Source organism: Mandrillus leucophaeus, unplaced genomic scaffold (assembly GCF_000951045.1).
Source record: "Mandrillus leucophaeus isolate KB7577 unplaced genomic scaffold, Mleu.le_1.0 Scaffold568, whole genome shotgun sequence".
Taxonomy (NCBI): domain Eukaryota; kingdom Metazoa; phylum Chordata; class Mammalia; order Primates; family Cercopithecidae; genus Mandrillus; species Mandrillus leucophaeus.
In genome coordinates this window covers 360,298-377,349 of record NW_012106119.1, presented here as the reverse complement: position 1 = coordinate 377,349, position 17,052 = coordinate 360,298, and the positions used below count along the sequence as shown (strand labels likewise).

General features: G+C 43.7%; 2 protein-coding genes across 5 annotated transcripts in view; one reads left to right on the top strand and one right to left on the bottom strand.

The window, feature by feature from the left end:
* The window catches only part of C3AR1 (complement component 3a receptor 1), a 6,608-nt gene extending 318 nt beyond the window's left edge, over window positions 1-6,290 (top strand). Inside the window, exons 1-2 of one of the 4 annotated variants that reach the window (XM_011998318.1) lie at window positions 682-874; window positions 4,401-6,283. In XM_011998318.1, coding sequence (XP_011853708.1) covers window positions 4,411-5,856 — 1,446 coding nt within the window. In that variant the 5' untranslated portion in view covers window positions 682-874; window positions 4,401-4,410 and the 3' untranslated portion in view covers window positions 5,857-6,283. Of the gene's footprint in view, window positions 1-681; window positions 932-4,400 lie in introns of those variants that run through there. The other 3 variants (XM_011998321.1, XM_011998320.1, XM_011998319.1) reach the window with 3 other exon arrangements.
* Window positions 6,291-9,135: 2,845 nt separating this feature from the next.
* FOXJ2 (forkhead box J2) overlaps window positions 9,136-17,052 on the bottom strand; it is a 28,610-nt gene continuing 20,693 nt past the window's right edge. The window contains exons 6-10 of the mRNA XM_011998337.1: window positions 16,430-16,834; window positions 15,921-16,022; window positions 14,838-15,047; window positions 13,790-13,888; window positions 9,136-11,899 (exon numbers count right to left, since the gene is read on the bottom strand). Of these exons, the coding sequence (XP_011853727.1) occupies window positions 11,811-11,899; window positions 13,790-13,888; window positions 14,838-15,047; window positions 15,921-16,022; window positions 16,430-16,834 (905 nt within the window). The 3' untranslated portion in view covers window positions 9,136-11,810. The remainder of the gene's footprint in view (window positions 11,900-13,789; window positions 13,889-14,837; window positions 15,048-15,920; window positions 16,023-16,429; window positions 16,835-17,052) is intronic.

Genomic DNA, 17,052 nt, shown 5'->3' with positions numbered 1-17,052 from the left:
AGCTCTCCCACCTACCTCCCCACCTACTTTCCCTCTGCCACCTCCCTGCCCTCGGCCACCTCACTGCCCTCTCCCACCTACCTGACCTTGAATAGGCTCCACTTATGGCCTAAGCAGCTTTACACCTTTTTCTGTCTCTAGAATTCCTACAAGTACTTAAGGACTTGCCCACATCTTATTTCTATCTTAAGACTCTCCTAGATTGCCCTGGGTTATATACACCCTTGCCTAGAGTGTTCTATTATTTTACTTCTATTGTTACTTCTATTATTATAGTGTAGGCTATATTACAGTTTTGTGTGTATATGTATGGGTACAAATTCCCACTTGATTGTGAATCTCTGGAGATTAGAACAGAGCTTCATCCATCCTGATTTTGGCATGGCACCATTTTTCACATATATCAAGCATTTAGGATATGTTATTTGAGATTAATTAAATGAGTTTATTCAGGTCATTCCTCCCCAACCACTCCCCACCCCAACCCTCACATCTCATAGAGTCATTTTTTTTTGCATTTCTAAACAAAACCTATGGAGTTGAACCCTATGTACAGAAGCACCCTCTCTCTAACCGTTCTCTGTGTGTTGCAGAAAATGTCTCAGGATTACAGCCTCCTACTTCTGTTTTCCTGCTTCGCCTTTCTAAGTCATTTAGAAATGACTCACTTTGAAACCCTTCCTGTGAGGTCAGATAGTGGTCTAGAGCATGAGGCTTAATTTATTGCCAGAAACAGAGAGAGGAAAGAAGAAGAGAAAGCTCAGCAAATTTTCTTGCCACACTTCATGACTTCACTGTGGTTAAGTGTGGGGACCAGACAGACTCGTGGGGACATCCAGGTGCTGAAGCCTTCAGCTACTGTCTTGGTTTTTTGGTAAGAAAATCTAGATCCACCTGATGACTTGTGCTTAGCTTGTTTTGCTCATTAATGGCAATGATTTTGAGGGTCATTATCTTCTATTTCCCCTATTTCTTCTCCGACTTTCAATTCTTTTGTCTTATCTCTATGTCCAACTTCCCTTTTCTAAATATTCCACATTCCATTTGTCTTTGCTTTTAATATTTTCATAGTGGAATTAATAGTGAATTTTTATGTAATTTCTTTCCTCTCTTTGAATTGGCTATGTATTTCACCCTGAACTTTGATTCCACCTGTCCCCATTAATTTGTTTTTCAAATCGTTGATTATACTTTCTTTCCTTTCCATTTCCTCTTTCTCTTTTTTTAATTATTTTGTCCTTATTGCTACTGACTCTGTTATCCTATTACTACAATTTGATTCTGGGGTCCACTTTTCTTTCTCTATCATAGTGGAATTTTAGTTTCAGGATATTAATTACCTTTAAATTACTGCTGGTCAACTTAGTAATAACTTTTTTAATCCTCTACTAATCTTAAACATAAAGGTATGGTACTTTTTAGCCAAATTAACTTGAAGAAATGTAAAAAATAATCTTGTTCTGCAGGACTTTTTTTTTTTTTTTTTTTGAGACAGTCTTACTCTGTTGCCCAGGCCAGAGTACAGTAGCACAATCTCAGCTCACTGCAACCTCTGCCTCCCAGGTTCAAGCAATTCTCCTGTCTCAGCCTCCTGAGTAACTGGGATTATAGGCACGTGCTACCACACCCAGTTTATTTTTATTTTTTGTATTTTTAGTAGAGATGGGGTTCCACCGTGTTGGCCAGGTTGGTCTTGAACTCCTGACCTCAGGTGATCTGCCCGCCTCAGCCTCCCAAAGTGCTGGGATTATAGGCGTGAGCCACCGCACCCGGCATTGTTCTGAAGGACTTTTAATCCCTGACTCATACATACTTTCATTTCAAAACAGATAATATGCAATATTTAACATATAGCTCATGACAGATAACTCTATTTATTTTTATTGAAAGTTTGCTGTTTGCAGTCCCTGCTACTTCAATTCATGCATTTCTCGGCAGCTTCCCCTTTATTAGCAATACCATATATCTTTTTTTTTTTAATGTGATTTTTTGTGGTATTAAAAACAGCATTGGCCTAACAGTCATTGGATCTGAAATCCAAGAACCTCCCTAGTAATGATTATATAATAGTAATCTAATTTGCTGAGTTTCACTGTCTTGAGAAATAAAAGCACAGAAAACATAGGCTGGGCACAGTGGCTCACGTCTGTAACCCCAGCGCACTGTGAGGCCAAGGTGGGAGGATTGCTTGAGTCCAGGTGTTTGAGAGCAGCCTGAGCAACATAGCAAGACCCTGTCTCTACAAACAAACAACAACAACAAAATGAGGAGAGAAGAGATGATTACCAAGTTTTCTTTCGGTCCAAGCATCCTATGACTCTATCCTTCTCTCAATATTTTAGGGGGGTACCCTGATAGGATTTAAATATCTGAGTAGACAAGGCCATGGAAAGGGGAATGAGAATAATTTCTTCTTTTTTTGGCCGGGGGAGGGGGCGGGAGGGGGACGGAGTTTCTCTTTTGTTGCCCAGGCTGGAGTGCAATGGCATGATCTCAGCTCACCACAACCTCTGCCTCCCTGGTTCAAGCGATTCTCCTGCCTCAGCCTCCTGAGTAGCTGGGATTACAGGCATGGGTCCCCGTGCTGGCTAATTTTGTATTTTTAGTAGAGACAGGGTTTCTCCATGTTGGACAGGCTGGTCTCAAACTCCTGACCTCAGGTGATCTGCCCGCCTCAGCCTCCCAAAGTGCGGGGATTACAGGCGTGAGCCACTGTGCCCAGCCCATGTCTTCTATTTATTGTTTTGTTGACTTGCTATTTTAACTTCTGCTAATCATATGAGGCCCTATAACAATATTTGGTTGACTCAGCAGAACTACTTCCGAGTCACAAAAATATTTTGAACTTCTATAAAAATAAATGTAAAATGTTATTTTATCCAATAAAAATTAGGAATTTAACAAAAAGAAAGTTAAAAGGGACAGCATGGGAATTAAGGAAGAGGCCTGGGTAAGGATTACATGGATACAAATTAGAATTTTAGATGTAATTGCAAAAGAAAAAAAAAAGTCAACCCCCAAAATGGGCATCCATCTATTCAAGTAATTTCTTTTTTCTTTTTTTCTTTTGAGACAGAGTCGCTTTGTCATGCAGACTGGAGTGCAATGGTGCAATCTCCGTTCACTGCAACCTCCGCCTCTCTAGTTCAAGAGATTCTCGTGCCTCAGCCTCCCAAGTAGCTGGGATTACAAATGTGAGCTACCACACCCAGTTAATTTTTGTATCTTTGGTAGAGATGGGATTTTGCCATGTTGGCCAGGCTGGTCTCAAACTCCTGGCCCCAAGCGATCTGCTCCCCATGGCCCCCCAAAGTGCTGGGACTACAGGCATGAGCCACTGTACCCAGCCTGTCCACATAATCTTTAACCTTGGTGTCTCATAAGGCATTGTGTTAAATTATGTGAAACAAGCATTTATGAATAAGGCTCCTTTTTACCATCATAAAGTTTAAATCCAGAATAATAGATTAGACAGTCATTATAATTATTATACAAGATAAAATGTGTCATTGCATATAGAATATGAAAAAAGGTTCAAACATGCACGCACACACACACACACACACACACAAATTAAGAAGCTAAAGACTTGGTGAACGGCATAATTCTAGATAGAAGTAAACAGCATTAGCCATGGAACAGAAAATGGCATTAAGTTGGAATAGTGAATTGTTCAGGAAAGCTATAAAACGGTACATTTACAAGCATGTTCAGAATTAGGGGAAGGTAATATCACAGAGGCCAAGAGAAGAGAGTGTTAAGAAGTCACTGTATATAATGACACATATTGTGGAAAGTGGCTGAGAAACAAACTTTCGGATTTGGTTTTTAGAAGTAATTTTAGCAGAATTATGGAAGCAGAAGATACATTACAAAGGATTAAGAAGTTGGTGGCCGGCTGGGCGTGGTGGCTCATGTCTGTAATCCCAGCACTTTGGGAGACCGAGGAGGACGGATCACGAGGCCAGGAGTTTGAGACCAGCCTGGCCAACATGGTGAAACCCCGTCTCTACTAAAAATAGAAAAAAAATTAGCCGAGCGTGGTGGTGCATGCCTGTAATCCCAGCTACTCAGGAGGCTGAGGCAGGGGAATCGCTTGAACCTGGGAGGCGGAGCTTACAGTGAGCTGAGATCAATCCACTGCACTCCAGCCTAGGCGACAGAGGAAGACTCTGTCTGAAAAATAATAAATAAATAAATAAATAAATAAATAAAATTGTCTATCAGAGAATGCTTTTGTGTGGTCCAGTGTGAGGTGAAGGAAGGCAAACTAAAACAGTGTGAGGACCTTCTGGTTTCATGATCCCACATCTTTATGTGGGAAGATTAGAATCCTAAGAATATGTATGCATTTTCAAAAAGATACCATTCATTTTAACATTTTTTTCATCTTTTTGCAGAAGTTTAGCAATGGCGCCTTTCTCTGCTGAGACCAATTCAACTGACCTACTCTCACAGCCGTGGAATGAGTCCCCAGTCATTCTCTCCATGGTCATTCTCAGCCTTACTTTTTTACTGGGATTGCCAGGCAATGGGCTGGTGCTGTGGGTGGCTGGCCTGAAGATGCAGCGTACAGTGAACACAGTCTGGTTCCTCCACCTCACCTTGGCGGACCTTCTCTGCTGCCTCTCCTTGCCCTTCTCGCTGGCTCACTTGGCTCTCCAGGGACAGTGGCCCTACGGCAGGTTCCTATGCAAGCTCATCCCCTCCATCATTGTCCTCAACATGTTTGCCAGTGTCTTCCTGCTTACTGCCGTTACCCTGGACCGCTGTCTTGTGGTATTCAAGCCAATCTGGTGTCAGAATCATCGCAATGTAGGGACGGCCTGCACTATCTGTGGATGTATCTGGGTGGTGGCTTTTGTGATGTGCATCCCCGTGTTCGTGTACCGGGAAATCTTCACTACAGACAACCATAGTAAATGTGGCTACAAATTTGATCTCTCCGGCTCATTAGATTATCTAGACTTTTATGGAAATCCACTAGAAAACAGGTCTCTTGAAAACATTGTTCAGCTGCCTGGAGAAATGAATGATAGGTTAGATCCTTCCTCTTTCCAAGCAAATGATCATCCTTGGACAGTCACCACTGCCTTCCACCCTCAAACGTTTCAAAGACCTTCTGCGGATTCACTCCCTAAGGACTCTGCTAGTCACAGTCCGTATTCTAATGTATTTAAACCTGCCGGTGTGGCCTCACCTAAAATCCCCAGTGGGTTTCCTATTGAAGGTCACAAAACTAGCCCACTGGATGACTCTGATGCTTTTCTATCTACTCATTTAAAGCTGTTCCCTAGTGCTGCTAGCAATTCCTTATACGAGTATGAGCTACCACAACATTTCCAGGATTATTACAGTTTAGGCCAATTCACATATGACAATCCAGTGTCAACACCCCTCGTGGCAATAACGATCACTAGGCTAGTGGTGGGTTTCCTGCTGCCCTCTGTTATCATGATAGCCTGTTACAGCTTCATTGTCCTCCGAATGCAAAGGGGCCGCTTCGCCAAGTCTCAGGGCAAAACCTTTCGAGTGGCGGTGGTGGTGGTGACCGTCTTTCTTGTCTGCTGGGCTCCATACCACATTTCTGGAGTCCTGTTATTGTTTACTGACCCAGAAACTCCCTTGGGGAAAACTCTGATGTCCTGGGATCATGTATTCACTGCTCTAGCATCTGCCAATAGTTGCTTTAATCCCTTCCTTTATGCCCTCTTGGGGAAGGATTTTAGGAAGAAAGCAAGGCAGTCCATTCAGAGCATTCTGGAGGCAGCCTTCAGTGAGGAGCTCACACATTCTACCCACTGTTCCTCAAACAATGTCTTTTCAGAGAGAAATAGTATTAGTACAACTGTGTGAAAATGCGGAGCAGCCAACAAGCAGGGGCTCTTAGGTAATCACACAGTGAACGTTTCTGAAAGGATGAAGTGATATGGTGAGCAGGGGACTTCAAAAACTGTCAAAGAATCAATCCTTTGTTCTCAAAGTGTACACAGACTACTGGCATCAGCATCACCTAGAAACTTGTTAGAAATGCAGATTCTCAAGCCCCAGCCCAGACTTACTGAATTGGAATCTCTAGGGGTTAGGACCCAGCAAGTGCATTGAACAAACCCTCTCGTTTCTGATTAATGCAAAATGTAAAAATCATTGTAAAAATTAGTTCTATTTCTATCCTAAAGCAAGCTGGGTGACATAAGAGAATCTACTCTGTTTTTCAATGTTTGATGTTAAATGTTTGTTGATGTTTCCCTCATTAAATTTTTCCTTAGCATTTGTCTAAGTCTTCCAGATTCCATTTAAAACCATTTCTTCTTCTCCTATGTGAGTGAGAGACGATCATATATTCTACTGCTTTGTTGTCGTGTGGTGTTGATGGTTTTAAATGAAAAGAAGGTGCAGAAAGAAAATGCCTCTGAAGACAAGAAGCCATGAGACTGAGTCTGGAGCACAGAATTATGCAATGATGCCTGTCACTGGGCACACCCCTGGGTACAGGACATAGAAATTTCCACTATTACATATGGTTTCCACTATTACAACTAAATAAGCATCTATTGCGTGAAAACAGACTACTAACACATCTAAAAACTGACTCATGAAATGTTATGAAAGCTGTGGTTTGGGGAGTTCTGTTTATTCTATCTGCTTACCAGTTGGGTACCTATCTTCCACTCCTCTTCTTAAGCTCCTTAATTTCCTTATTACTCCCCTGCCTCCAAATCTTCCACATCAGACTTTGTGCCTCAAACAACCTCTAATTTCACAAGATTCTAGTTACTCCTTTCCTCTTGCTCCAAAATAATACTTTCTAAGAAACCCATTTCAAGTGGAAGGAGAAAGAGGGTGGAGGATGGAGCAGCAATTCTTCTACTCTCTGCAACTGAGTACCCTACCAGGCTTGCCATCACATTTTAAAACATAACAACAGGCAACTTGCATGCCAAAATTACTAAATACGTCTTCTGGGTTTTTAAAAACTTTTTCTTTGCCAAAGTAATATATGCACATAGTTTTAAATGAATTTAATAAGGTATATAATGAAATATGAGGTCTCCTACTTCACCGTACCCAAAAGTTCGCTCCTCCCACTCTCATTTCCCAGAGATAACACTTGCACAATTTTAGATGTTTCGTTTGATAATTATCATGTTGTTTCTAAATCATGTGCTTATGCTGCTCTTTTCTGGAGACATGATAAAATGACTTCTTGTTTTGAAAGATGAAAATGTTTATCCAAGCACCCCATATTTTTAATCTGTTTATCTAGCATCCCAATATTCATTAATAACCATATTTTAATTCATTCATGACCACATATTTTTCTTCTACTTTGTCTATACACTCCAACCATTTATATAGCTTTCCTTCTGTCCCTCTTCCATTTAAAACAAAATTATCTAACTCCCTACCACCTTCTCATTTTTCTGTGTATGTAAATGTTTGTGTTAAACGTCTGAAATTTCAGGCTTGCTTGTATCACAACATTGCTTCATCTAAACCGAATACAATGATGTATTCTCAAAATAGAAAATGAGATATGTTTTAGACTTGCGAGACATTATTTGTTCAATGGTTGAGGTGAAGATTAAATTTTTTTTTATAAAAACGAAAAATTTTATGAAGTATATGCAGAAATATTACAAATCACTAGGAATTCTCTCAGTTGAAGAATGTCTGACATAAAATTTGCGGTGCTACCTTTCCAGCTTATATATTAATTTGCTTGTATATTTTATATGAATAAGTGCTTTTCTCATGGTTCCTCGCAAGGCTCAGAGATTCATGAATCCTTTTGTTTCACATTCAGAATATATCACAATCTCTAAATATGCAGCAAATAAATCTCCTAGTGAGTGACTATAGACTTGCTATAATAGCAATTAGCCAGGCTTCCAGAAACCCCAGTACATCCCATAAGACTCTGGGAATAAGACCTAAACTCCTGGGGTTACTGCATAGGATTATCAAGGTAAATAATCTTGACACAGTCATAAAGATTTAATGTACAATGAGTAATCAGCATTTCTGGACTCCTTTTCTTTTCCATTTACTCAGGAAATGTATTCTGAAGAAATTCCTACAATTAGAATTCCCTCATTTCTGATGAAAACCTGGTGAGTACCTGTAACTATTTTGTACTGTATCTTCTCTAGGAAGTCCCAGATGCGAACACAACTCCTGTCTGAAGTATGTCTTTTCTTTTTTTTTTTTGAGACGGAGTCTCACTCTGTAGCCCAGGCTAGAGTGCAGTGGCGCGCTTGGCACGATCCTAGCTCACCGCAACCTCCAGCTCTCAGGTTCAAGCGATTCTCCTCCCTCAGCCTCTCGAGTAGCTGGAATTACAGGTGCCTGCTTGTAAAACTAAAATTTTTAGTTTTTATTAAAAAAAATTTAGGCGTCTTTATAGTAGAGATGAGGTTTCACCACGTTGGCCAGGGTGGTCTCGAACAGCTGACCTCGTGATCCACCCGCCTCGACCTCCCAAAGTGTTGGGATTACAGACGTGAGCCACTGTGCCCAGCCAATGTCTTTTTTTTGTTGTTTTTGAGAGAGAGTTTCGTTCTTGTTGCCCAGGCTGGAGTGCAATGGCACAGTCTTGGCTTACTGCAACCTCCGCCTTCCAGGTGCAAGCGATTCTCCTGCCTCAGCCTCCCGAGTAGCTGGGATTATAGACATGCGCCACCATGTCCAGCTAATTTTGTGTTTTTAGAGATGGGATTTTACCATGTTGGTCAGGCTGACCTCGAACTCCTGGCCTCAGGTGATGCCCCTGCCTCAGCCTCCCAAAGTGCTGGAATTACAGGCGTGAGCCACCGTGCCCGGCCCCAAAGTGCCGTATCTTAAATCTTTAAACTATCCTAAAATGCAAGCAAGGTGGGCCTACTCCATACACTAACCTACAAAGGGTGACTGACTCTCCCGCAATATTCCATCATACTTGATAGCATTTGAAAAGAGGAATGTTAGGGATGTGCCTTTGATGCTTCTTTCCCACCAATGTCACAAAAAATGTCAGGGTCAACTAATTCAACCTGGTGGTGAAAGGTGGAAGAGGAATAAAGACCAACTAAAACTAAATGATTTCACATTTCTCTTTTCCTTCCCTGGCCAAAAGAAATTTGAGACCACTACCAGTAAGATAAAACTGTAAACATTCTTTTTTTTTTTTATTAAGAAAGCATGCAAAAAAACAATGACGACAACTTGTGAGACCATATACCCCCTTCCCAGGATGCAGCAATGCAAAGCATTATGGGTAGTGGCACAATGGACTCACCAAACCAGAAACATGAGGAGCAGGGACTGAGGAGAGAAAGGTTGGGATGGATGGATCTATACCAAATAATTACTCCTTTTGTCCCTCTCCTCCACTTTCTCTCTTATTTCCTCTTATAGGCAGTGAGCTTCTGCAGTTTTGCACACATCACCCAATACAACAATAATGACTACACTTTGTGTCCAGCAATGCTAGACCAACAAGAAAAAGTAGTATTCTTTTCGTTTCATGAAGGGGAGGGGAAACTGAGGCCCAAAGGGAGTCAGGTTTGCCCTGTGCCATGTAGCAAGACTGGGCTTGGTGAAAGGGAGCTGGAATCTCAGGAGGCCAAATGGCCAATCTCCAGTCCCAGAACCAAACTTCACTACCCTGGCTGCACACCAGAATTCTTCATGAGACTAGTTTGCAGAAGACACAGATGAACAAGGGGCATTTGCATGTATGATTCAGTCTACCCTTGCAAATCCTGTATGGATCTGAACAGGAAAAGGGTTTAGAAAAGAGGAGTGATCATTTACAAAGGGGGAACATTGAGGAGAACTAATGGGAAGTTATGTGTAGGACACACCCTGACTGGAAGGAATAAGGAAGGAAAAGATGCCTAAAATAGAGACACTGGGCAAAGGCATTTTGCCACCCTCTAAGAGAAATTCTCCTTTCCCCAACGGGAAATATTATGTCATACTTCAACCCCACTAAGTGCCCTCCAACGTCATGGGAGATTCAAGCCACTTGCACCCCCATTTCTTTCTTACAAAGGCTTCAAAGAAATAAAGTGCTCTTTAGTTAACTGCCCTATCTTGCCCCTTTACTTCAGCCTCACTGGACTTCTTCAATAAACTCTCACATATAACCCCCTTCCAAAAAAAGGAAAGGGGTGGATGAAAGAAAAAAGCAGGAGAGCAGAGAGCCAAATCTCTTGGAAATCATGGGTAAATAAAATAATATGAATGAAAAGCAGAAATCACAAAGAAAGTGGCCTTGTCTATTCCATACATTTTGTCCCACAGCTTTTCAGCAAGTGAAATAAGGACAGAAATAAAATTGTTCTTCCCTCTCATAACTAAAATTCAACAATTAACATTAAATATACACTGAGTACTTTGCAACGGTGAGTCATGGCCACCCCTTGTAAAAGAGATGAGTTCGCTCTATACCTTTTTCTGGGGGTCCCCCTTGGCCCTCACTGAACTCTTGCCTCTGATTATTTACTCACCTCCACCAATCTCCTTCACCTCTCAAAGCCTACTTGCAAAAGCTTCAGCCAGATGATCTAGATTCCAAGAGAAGCATCTGCCTATATATTTAAAGAACTAAAATATTCCCTATCCATTTCTTTGCCAGCTCCCTTTTCCTCTCCCCATCCTCCTACCACCAACACTAAAGGTTTGGTTCCGCTATGAGAGGTGGGAATGAGATTCCCATCATGTCTTAGGACATGATGAAACTCAGAGTGACAATGGGTTACTCTTTCTTGAGAATCCCAGAAAATGGGGGAAGAAAAAAGATGGGTGGAAGATGTGGGCAAACAATTAAAGGAGGACAAACTAATATTTGCTGAATGGGAAAAAGGGATAGGAAGATAATTCATAAATGCAAATAAGAGCCACAATTAATTTTCAGAGAAAATTGTTTAAAAGGCCAAAATAATTAGGTTGGAATCATCTCCAAGAAGCTAAAACTATGCTGAATAGTTGTCCTCATGCCCTACCATAGAAGCAGAGTTAGGGCTAAAACCAATCCTATCTTCTTACAGAATGCGCTCGAAACAAGCCAATGGACACTGATGTAACATGGCAGTGTACACTCAGTTTCACACTGACTTATATTCCATCCCTTCCAACCCAGGTCTCCAATTCCAATAGGATTTTATTGTCACCCTCCTGCACCACCATCATCACTTTCACCCCGATAGGAAATGCAGACTGCCAGAAGTAAGGATTGAAGGTATAAAGGGACAAGGAAGACCTCAGAGGACAGAATTAGCACCATTTTAAAACCTCCAAATTCTTGGCTGCCAAGTAATGTTTCAGACCGTTTCTATTTGGTAATGTGGCCTCTCCAGTCCTGGCCTGAAACTGACAGGAACAAAAAACAATTTAGGGCCAAAAGGTGGGATCAGCATCGAGTTTCTCCAAGAGAAAGGTAAATTGGAGTCTGAAACTTTTCTCTGTAGCTATCACGGCTTCATCTTCCAGCCTGATGATTTTAAATTAGCAAGAGGTGGACATGATCCATGATGTAGGGACAGGAGACTACAGACAGTATATAACCAATAATAATAATAATAATAATATAAGAATAATAATAAAAGAACTAGGAAAAAACAGGAAGGAAGAGAGCAGAACGAGGCAGGAAAGAGGGGGTTATCTTCGGCAGCATCTTGCAGTGGCTTCTCCGACAGAGAAAGAACAAAAAGAGGATATATGTCTATATACAGACGGCGGCGGGGAGGGACGGGTTGGGGTTGCTCTTTCTCCACTGCCAGACTTCACCATGCGGCCCTGGGCTGATCTCCACACTCTGTGATGCACTAAGTGATTAAGTCCCAGTCGAAGTCATCAGGGATCTCCTCACTGGCACCAGGAGGTGGCACTGGTGGCCGAGGGACCATATGGTGTGCTGTTAGAAAGAAAGAAAGAGAGTAAAAGGAGAGTGGATGGGAAGCTGTTCCCTCAATTTAGAAGGACTGTGCTCAGCCCCAGATAACACCACGAAGAAAGCCGTGCAAAGTGATCGCCCTTATCAGCTGGAGTTATTTTTGGTTGCTGGTCACCATTTCAGTGAGGTCTCAGGAAATAAACTAGAGCTAATCACATTCCACAGCAATTAAATATTATGCTGCCATTAAAAATTATACTTCTGATGCCAGGCGCAGTGGCTCACGCCTGTAATCCCAGCACTTTGGGAGGCCAAGGCAGGTGGATCACAAGGTCAGGAGTTCGAGACCAGCCTGGCCAACATGGCGAAATCCCACCTCTACTAAAAATACAAAAAATTAGCAGGGTGTGGTGGCACGTGCCTGTAGTCCCAGCTACTCAGGAGGCTGAAGCAGGAGAATAGCTTGAACCCGGGAGGCAGAGGTTGCAGTGAGCCAAGACTGTGCCACTGCACTCCAGCCTGGGTAACAGAGCGAGACTCCATCTCAAAAAAAATTATACTTCTGAAAACATATAATAATGATAAAATAACATACAGAAGACAATATCATATGGCCGGGCATGGTGGCTCATGCCTATAATCCCAGCACTTTGAGAGGCCAAGATGGGTGGATCACCTGAGGTTAGGAGTTCTAGACCAGACTGGCCAACATGGTGAAACCCTGTCTCTACTAAAAAATAAAAATTAGCCAGGCACAGTGGTGGGCGCCTGTAATCCCAGCTGTTCGGGAGGCTGAGGCTTGAGAATCACTTGAACCTAGGAGGCGGAGGTTGCAGTGAGCCAGGTCACACCATTGCCTACTGCACTCCCGTCTGGGCAACAGAACAAGACTCTGACTCAAACAAACAGAAGATAGTATCACATGAAATAGTATAGAAATTTGTATTTATATTATATGGACAAAGAATTCAGAGAGTCAGATGTCACCCCCAAAACTGAAAACACTTGTGATTAGGCAGAATAACAGTGATTTTTCTATACGTGTCTAAATGTGAAGGATCTGTTCATTTTGTTTTGTCTATGGCAATTTAGTGTCTCCCTACCCCACCCCCCACTGTCAGAGATAGTTCAATCCCAGACCCCCGATTCTGGAGATCAGGTGACAGGAAAGCAGACATGGGCACAAAGCAAGTATGTGTGGATAACAAATTCATTTTATTTGCCTGAGCACGTCTTCCATCTAGATTCCAAGGCCACACATAAATGTTGCACATAGCTATCTTTTGCTTATATGTACACTTTCACTTCCTTTTACTATTGCAGTTACTAATTTGAAAGTACATCTAGCTGGGGGCAGTGGCTCATGCCTGTAATCCCAGCACTTTGGGAGGCAGAGGCGGGCAGATCACTTGAGGTCAGGAGTTCAAGACAAGCCTAGCCAACATGGTAAAACCCTGCCTGTACTAAAAATACAAAAATTAGCTAGGCATCGTGGTGTGGGCCTGTAGTCCCAGCTACTTGGGAGTCTGAAGCAGGAGAATCATTTGAATCCAGGAGGTGGAGGTTGCAGTGAGCCAAGATCGCACCACTGTACTCCAGCCTGGGCAACAGAGCGAGACTCTGTCGAAAAGAAAAGAAAAGGGGAAGGGAAGGGGAAGGGTAGGAGAAGGAGAAGGGTAGGGGAAGGCTAGGGGAAGGGAAGGGGAAGGGAAGGGACATCTGTCTTCGTTAGTCTCCCCTGACATATACCTCCTTAGCAGGTAGCCCATCCTCCAGCCTTGGGAATTATAAAGGCTCATTCCCTCCTGTGAGATGCAGGCAAAAATGCACAGAATGCCAGCTCAGAGTCAAAGGAAAGCAAAACAACTCATCAGAGTACAACGGTTTTGAAACAAGCTTCCTGGCTCTTACCTGGGCGATTGTATCCTGCTGAGTCCTGGGTGGGGATTGGGTACATTGGTGATGGGCCAGGGTAGAGGTGGGGAGCTTGTGGGTGCCCATAAGAGTTCACTGCCAAAGCAAGACAAGAGTTACTTGAGTGGGGGGGGGGGTCACTGTACTCAACAAAGCAGGGACGAAAAAAATATACCCTTGCTCCCATCCTCCTTCTCTCTTCCCTGCCCTGTTCTGTAGCTCCTGCAGGCATGAAGGCTTTCTGCAAAAGCTGTCAGTCCTCACCACTGAGGGTAAAAAGAAATGGATAGTACAATTGTGAAATAGGAAAGATATAAGAATGAAAAATATAGAAACATAGGGCCAGGTATGGTGGCTCATGCCTGTAATCCCAACACTTTGGGCAGCCGAGGTGGGCAGATCCCTTCAGCCCAAGAGTTTGAAGATAGCCTGGGCAGCATGGTAAAATCCCAGCTATATACAAAATACCAAAAACAATTAGCTGGACATGGTGGTACACACCTGTAGTCCCAGCTACTCAGGAGGCTAAAGTGGGAGGATCACCTGAGCTCCAGGAGGTCAAGGTTGCAGTGAGCCGTGATCACACCACTACACTCCAGAGCCTGGGCGACAGAGCAAGACCCCATCTCAAAAAAAAAAAAAAAAAAGCAAGAAACAGGAACATAATCATGACATCTCTCTCATTTCACTAGTTTGAAGATCACGTAAGTATAGAACCACCATCTCATCTGGTATCACCCCGGAGGTAGGGATTACTGAGACGCAAATTTAAAATAGGGCCTTTCTCTAACCTCCCTTTTCGTAAGTAATTCTGATCTCCCAAACCGAGGTCTAAAAAGGAATCATACAGTCTATTTCTTTTGCATTTGTCAGTTTACAACTTCGCTGATTCAACAGATACTCAGTCACTGATAAACTATTCAGTCACTGCTCAATTTGGGTCGCTGCCCCAGAAAATCCTTTCCCTCAGTTCTTTTTTGCCTTTCTGCTACGCTTCCTTTTCTACATAGTCTCCACCTCCATGGCAACTGGCTTTGTGCAGTACCTTGGCTCATGGCGGACTCCTGTTTGCCACTGGTGAGGGCACAGGAGTCAGCAATACGGGCAGGGGCTGGTGGGCGGTGGGGACCCCCTTGAGGGGGCACGTGACCAGTCTGAGTAAGGAAGTGGTTGAGGGAGTCACACAGATTGGCAATGTGATGCTGGTCGAGGGTCCAGTTCTTCTGCTCTGCCTGTCGTAGACTCTCCATCAGTTCTACAAAAACGGAAGCAAGCAATGCAAACCTTGCAGAGGTAGGAAGCCCCTATCAGACCCAGCCCTATCTCACCGTTCCAAACACACCATCAATCACCCCCACTGATAACAGGCACTAACAATAACAATGTACATCTTTCAGAGCTCTGCATTTTCACACTCATTCCACTTGATCCCGTGTACCAAATTCTTATAATCTCCATCTTACTGATGAGTAAGATAACTGTTCAACGTGACTGAGTGACTCAGCCAAGGTCACACTGTCAGTATCAGTAAGTGGTGACAAAACTACAAAATAGTGGTCCAGGGCTTCTAAATTCCTGAGGGCCTTCTCTCTCCCAAAGACAGAATGGACTAGGATAATTCACTGCCATATTGTGAGTTAAGACAAGATTAATGTGAGTTAACTTGAAAATAATGTAAATATTATCCATCTTGTGTCAAAAGAGGCTGGGTGTGGGGGCTCATGCCTGTAATCCTAGCACTTTGGGAGGCCAAGGCGGGTGGATAACCTGAGGTCGGGAGTTCGAGACCAGCTTGACCAACATGGAGAAACCCCATCTCTACTAAAAATACAAAAAAATTAGCCAGTGGTGGCAGGTGACTGTAGTCCCAGCTACTCGGGAGGCTGAGGCAGGAGAATGGCGTGAGCCCGGGAGGTGGAGGTTGCAGTGAGCCGAGATCACGCCACTGCACCCCAGCCTGGGCGACAGAGCGAGACTCCGTCTCAAAAAAAAAAGAAAGAAAGAAAGAAAGAAAAACGATGAAATCCTAAATTCTGGAACTTCATTTAACACCCCCGTCCAGTTCTAGTTTCTATTGGATTTTCCCTTACAGTGTATCCCTCTCTTCCTCCATTCTTTGATCACTAACCTGAGAATTGTGACTGCTCAATGCTGGACCAGTTGAGCCGATTCACCATCTTGAAGCTTTCCTTTAAAGAGTCAATATTAGAGCACCAGTCAGAAGGAAAGGCTGTAAAGAGGAGGGGAAAGTGGATAATAAGAGAGAGTGAAGTGTAAGACAGCAGTCAACTGATACCAGGCTGACGACATGCAAGATTCTTGCACCTATACAGACTATCAGTTGCATTTCCAAGTTTTGGACTCTCCCCACCTGGGGGTTTAGGACTGGAAAAGCTATCTATGCTTTAGGTACAGCCAGGCTCATAGTCAGGAGAATACGTAAAACAATCTCAATTGATCCAAGAATTCTATAAGACAGAGCTCTAAGTACTAACATTGCTCAGATTAGCCCACATGAAGGAGCGAAGCCTAAAAGACCCATCGTTAACTTCCTAACGAACTGCACCTCCATGCCGGAGTTAGGACAAGGACATCACCCCACCCTCCTCTAGATCACTCTGCACCCTCCTTACTCACCAAAGCCAGTGTTGTTGATGGCAGCCTGGCCTTGTGCCTGCGGCTGTGGAGGTGGTGGCTGCTGGGCAGGGTGGGAGTGGGGATGGTGCTGATGAGGGTGGTAGCCTCCGTGCTGCAGGGGGGGTGGATGCATGGCCATCACAGGGGGAGGCCCATAGCCTTCCGCCCCAGCTTGCTTTCCCCCTGGTGGGGTACAACCATCCGGGCTTGGGGTGTGCAGTGGAGGAGCACCGCCTACAGCTGAGGGGCCCTGGGCAGATGCCTGCTGCTGTTGTGGCTGGGATTGCTGGGGAGGTGGCTGTGGCGGCTGCTGCTGCTGCTGCTGTTGAGGTGGCGGTGGCTGCTGCTGCTGATACATGTAGTAGTTGTTCGAGGGTGGGATGTCCCCCAAGAGAGAAGAAAAGCCTGCAGGTGGGGAGGAGGCAGGCAAGTGACTTAGGCAATGCATTTTTCACGAAATGGGATTTTCCCTGGCTTGCAATGGTAAGCCTCAGACCGAAACTGTGGAGTTAAAAGGTTAAGAACGGGCCAGGCACAGTGGCTCAAGCCTGTAATCCCAGCACTTTGGGAGGCCGAGACGGGCAGATCACGAGGTCAGGAGATCGAGACCATCCTGGCTAACA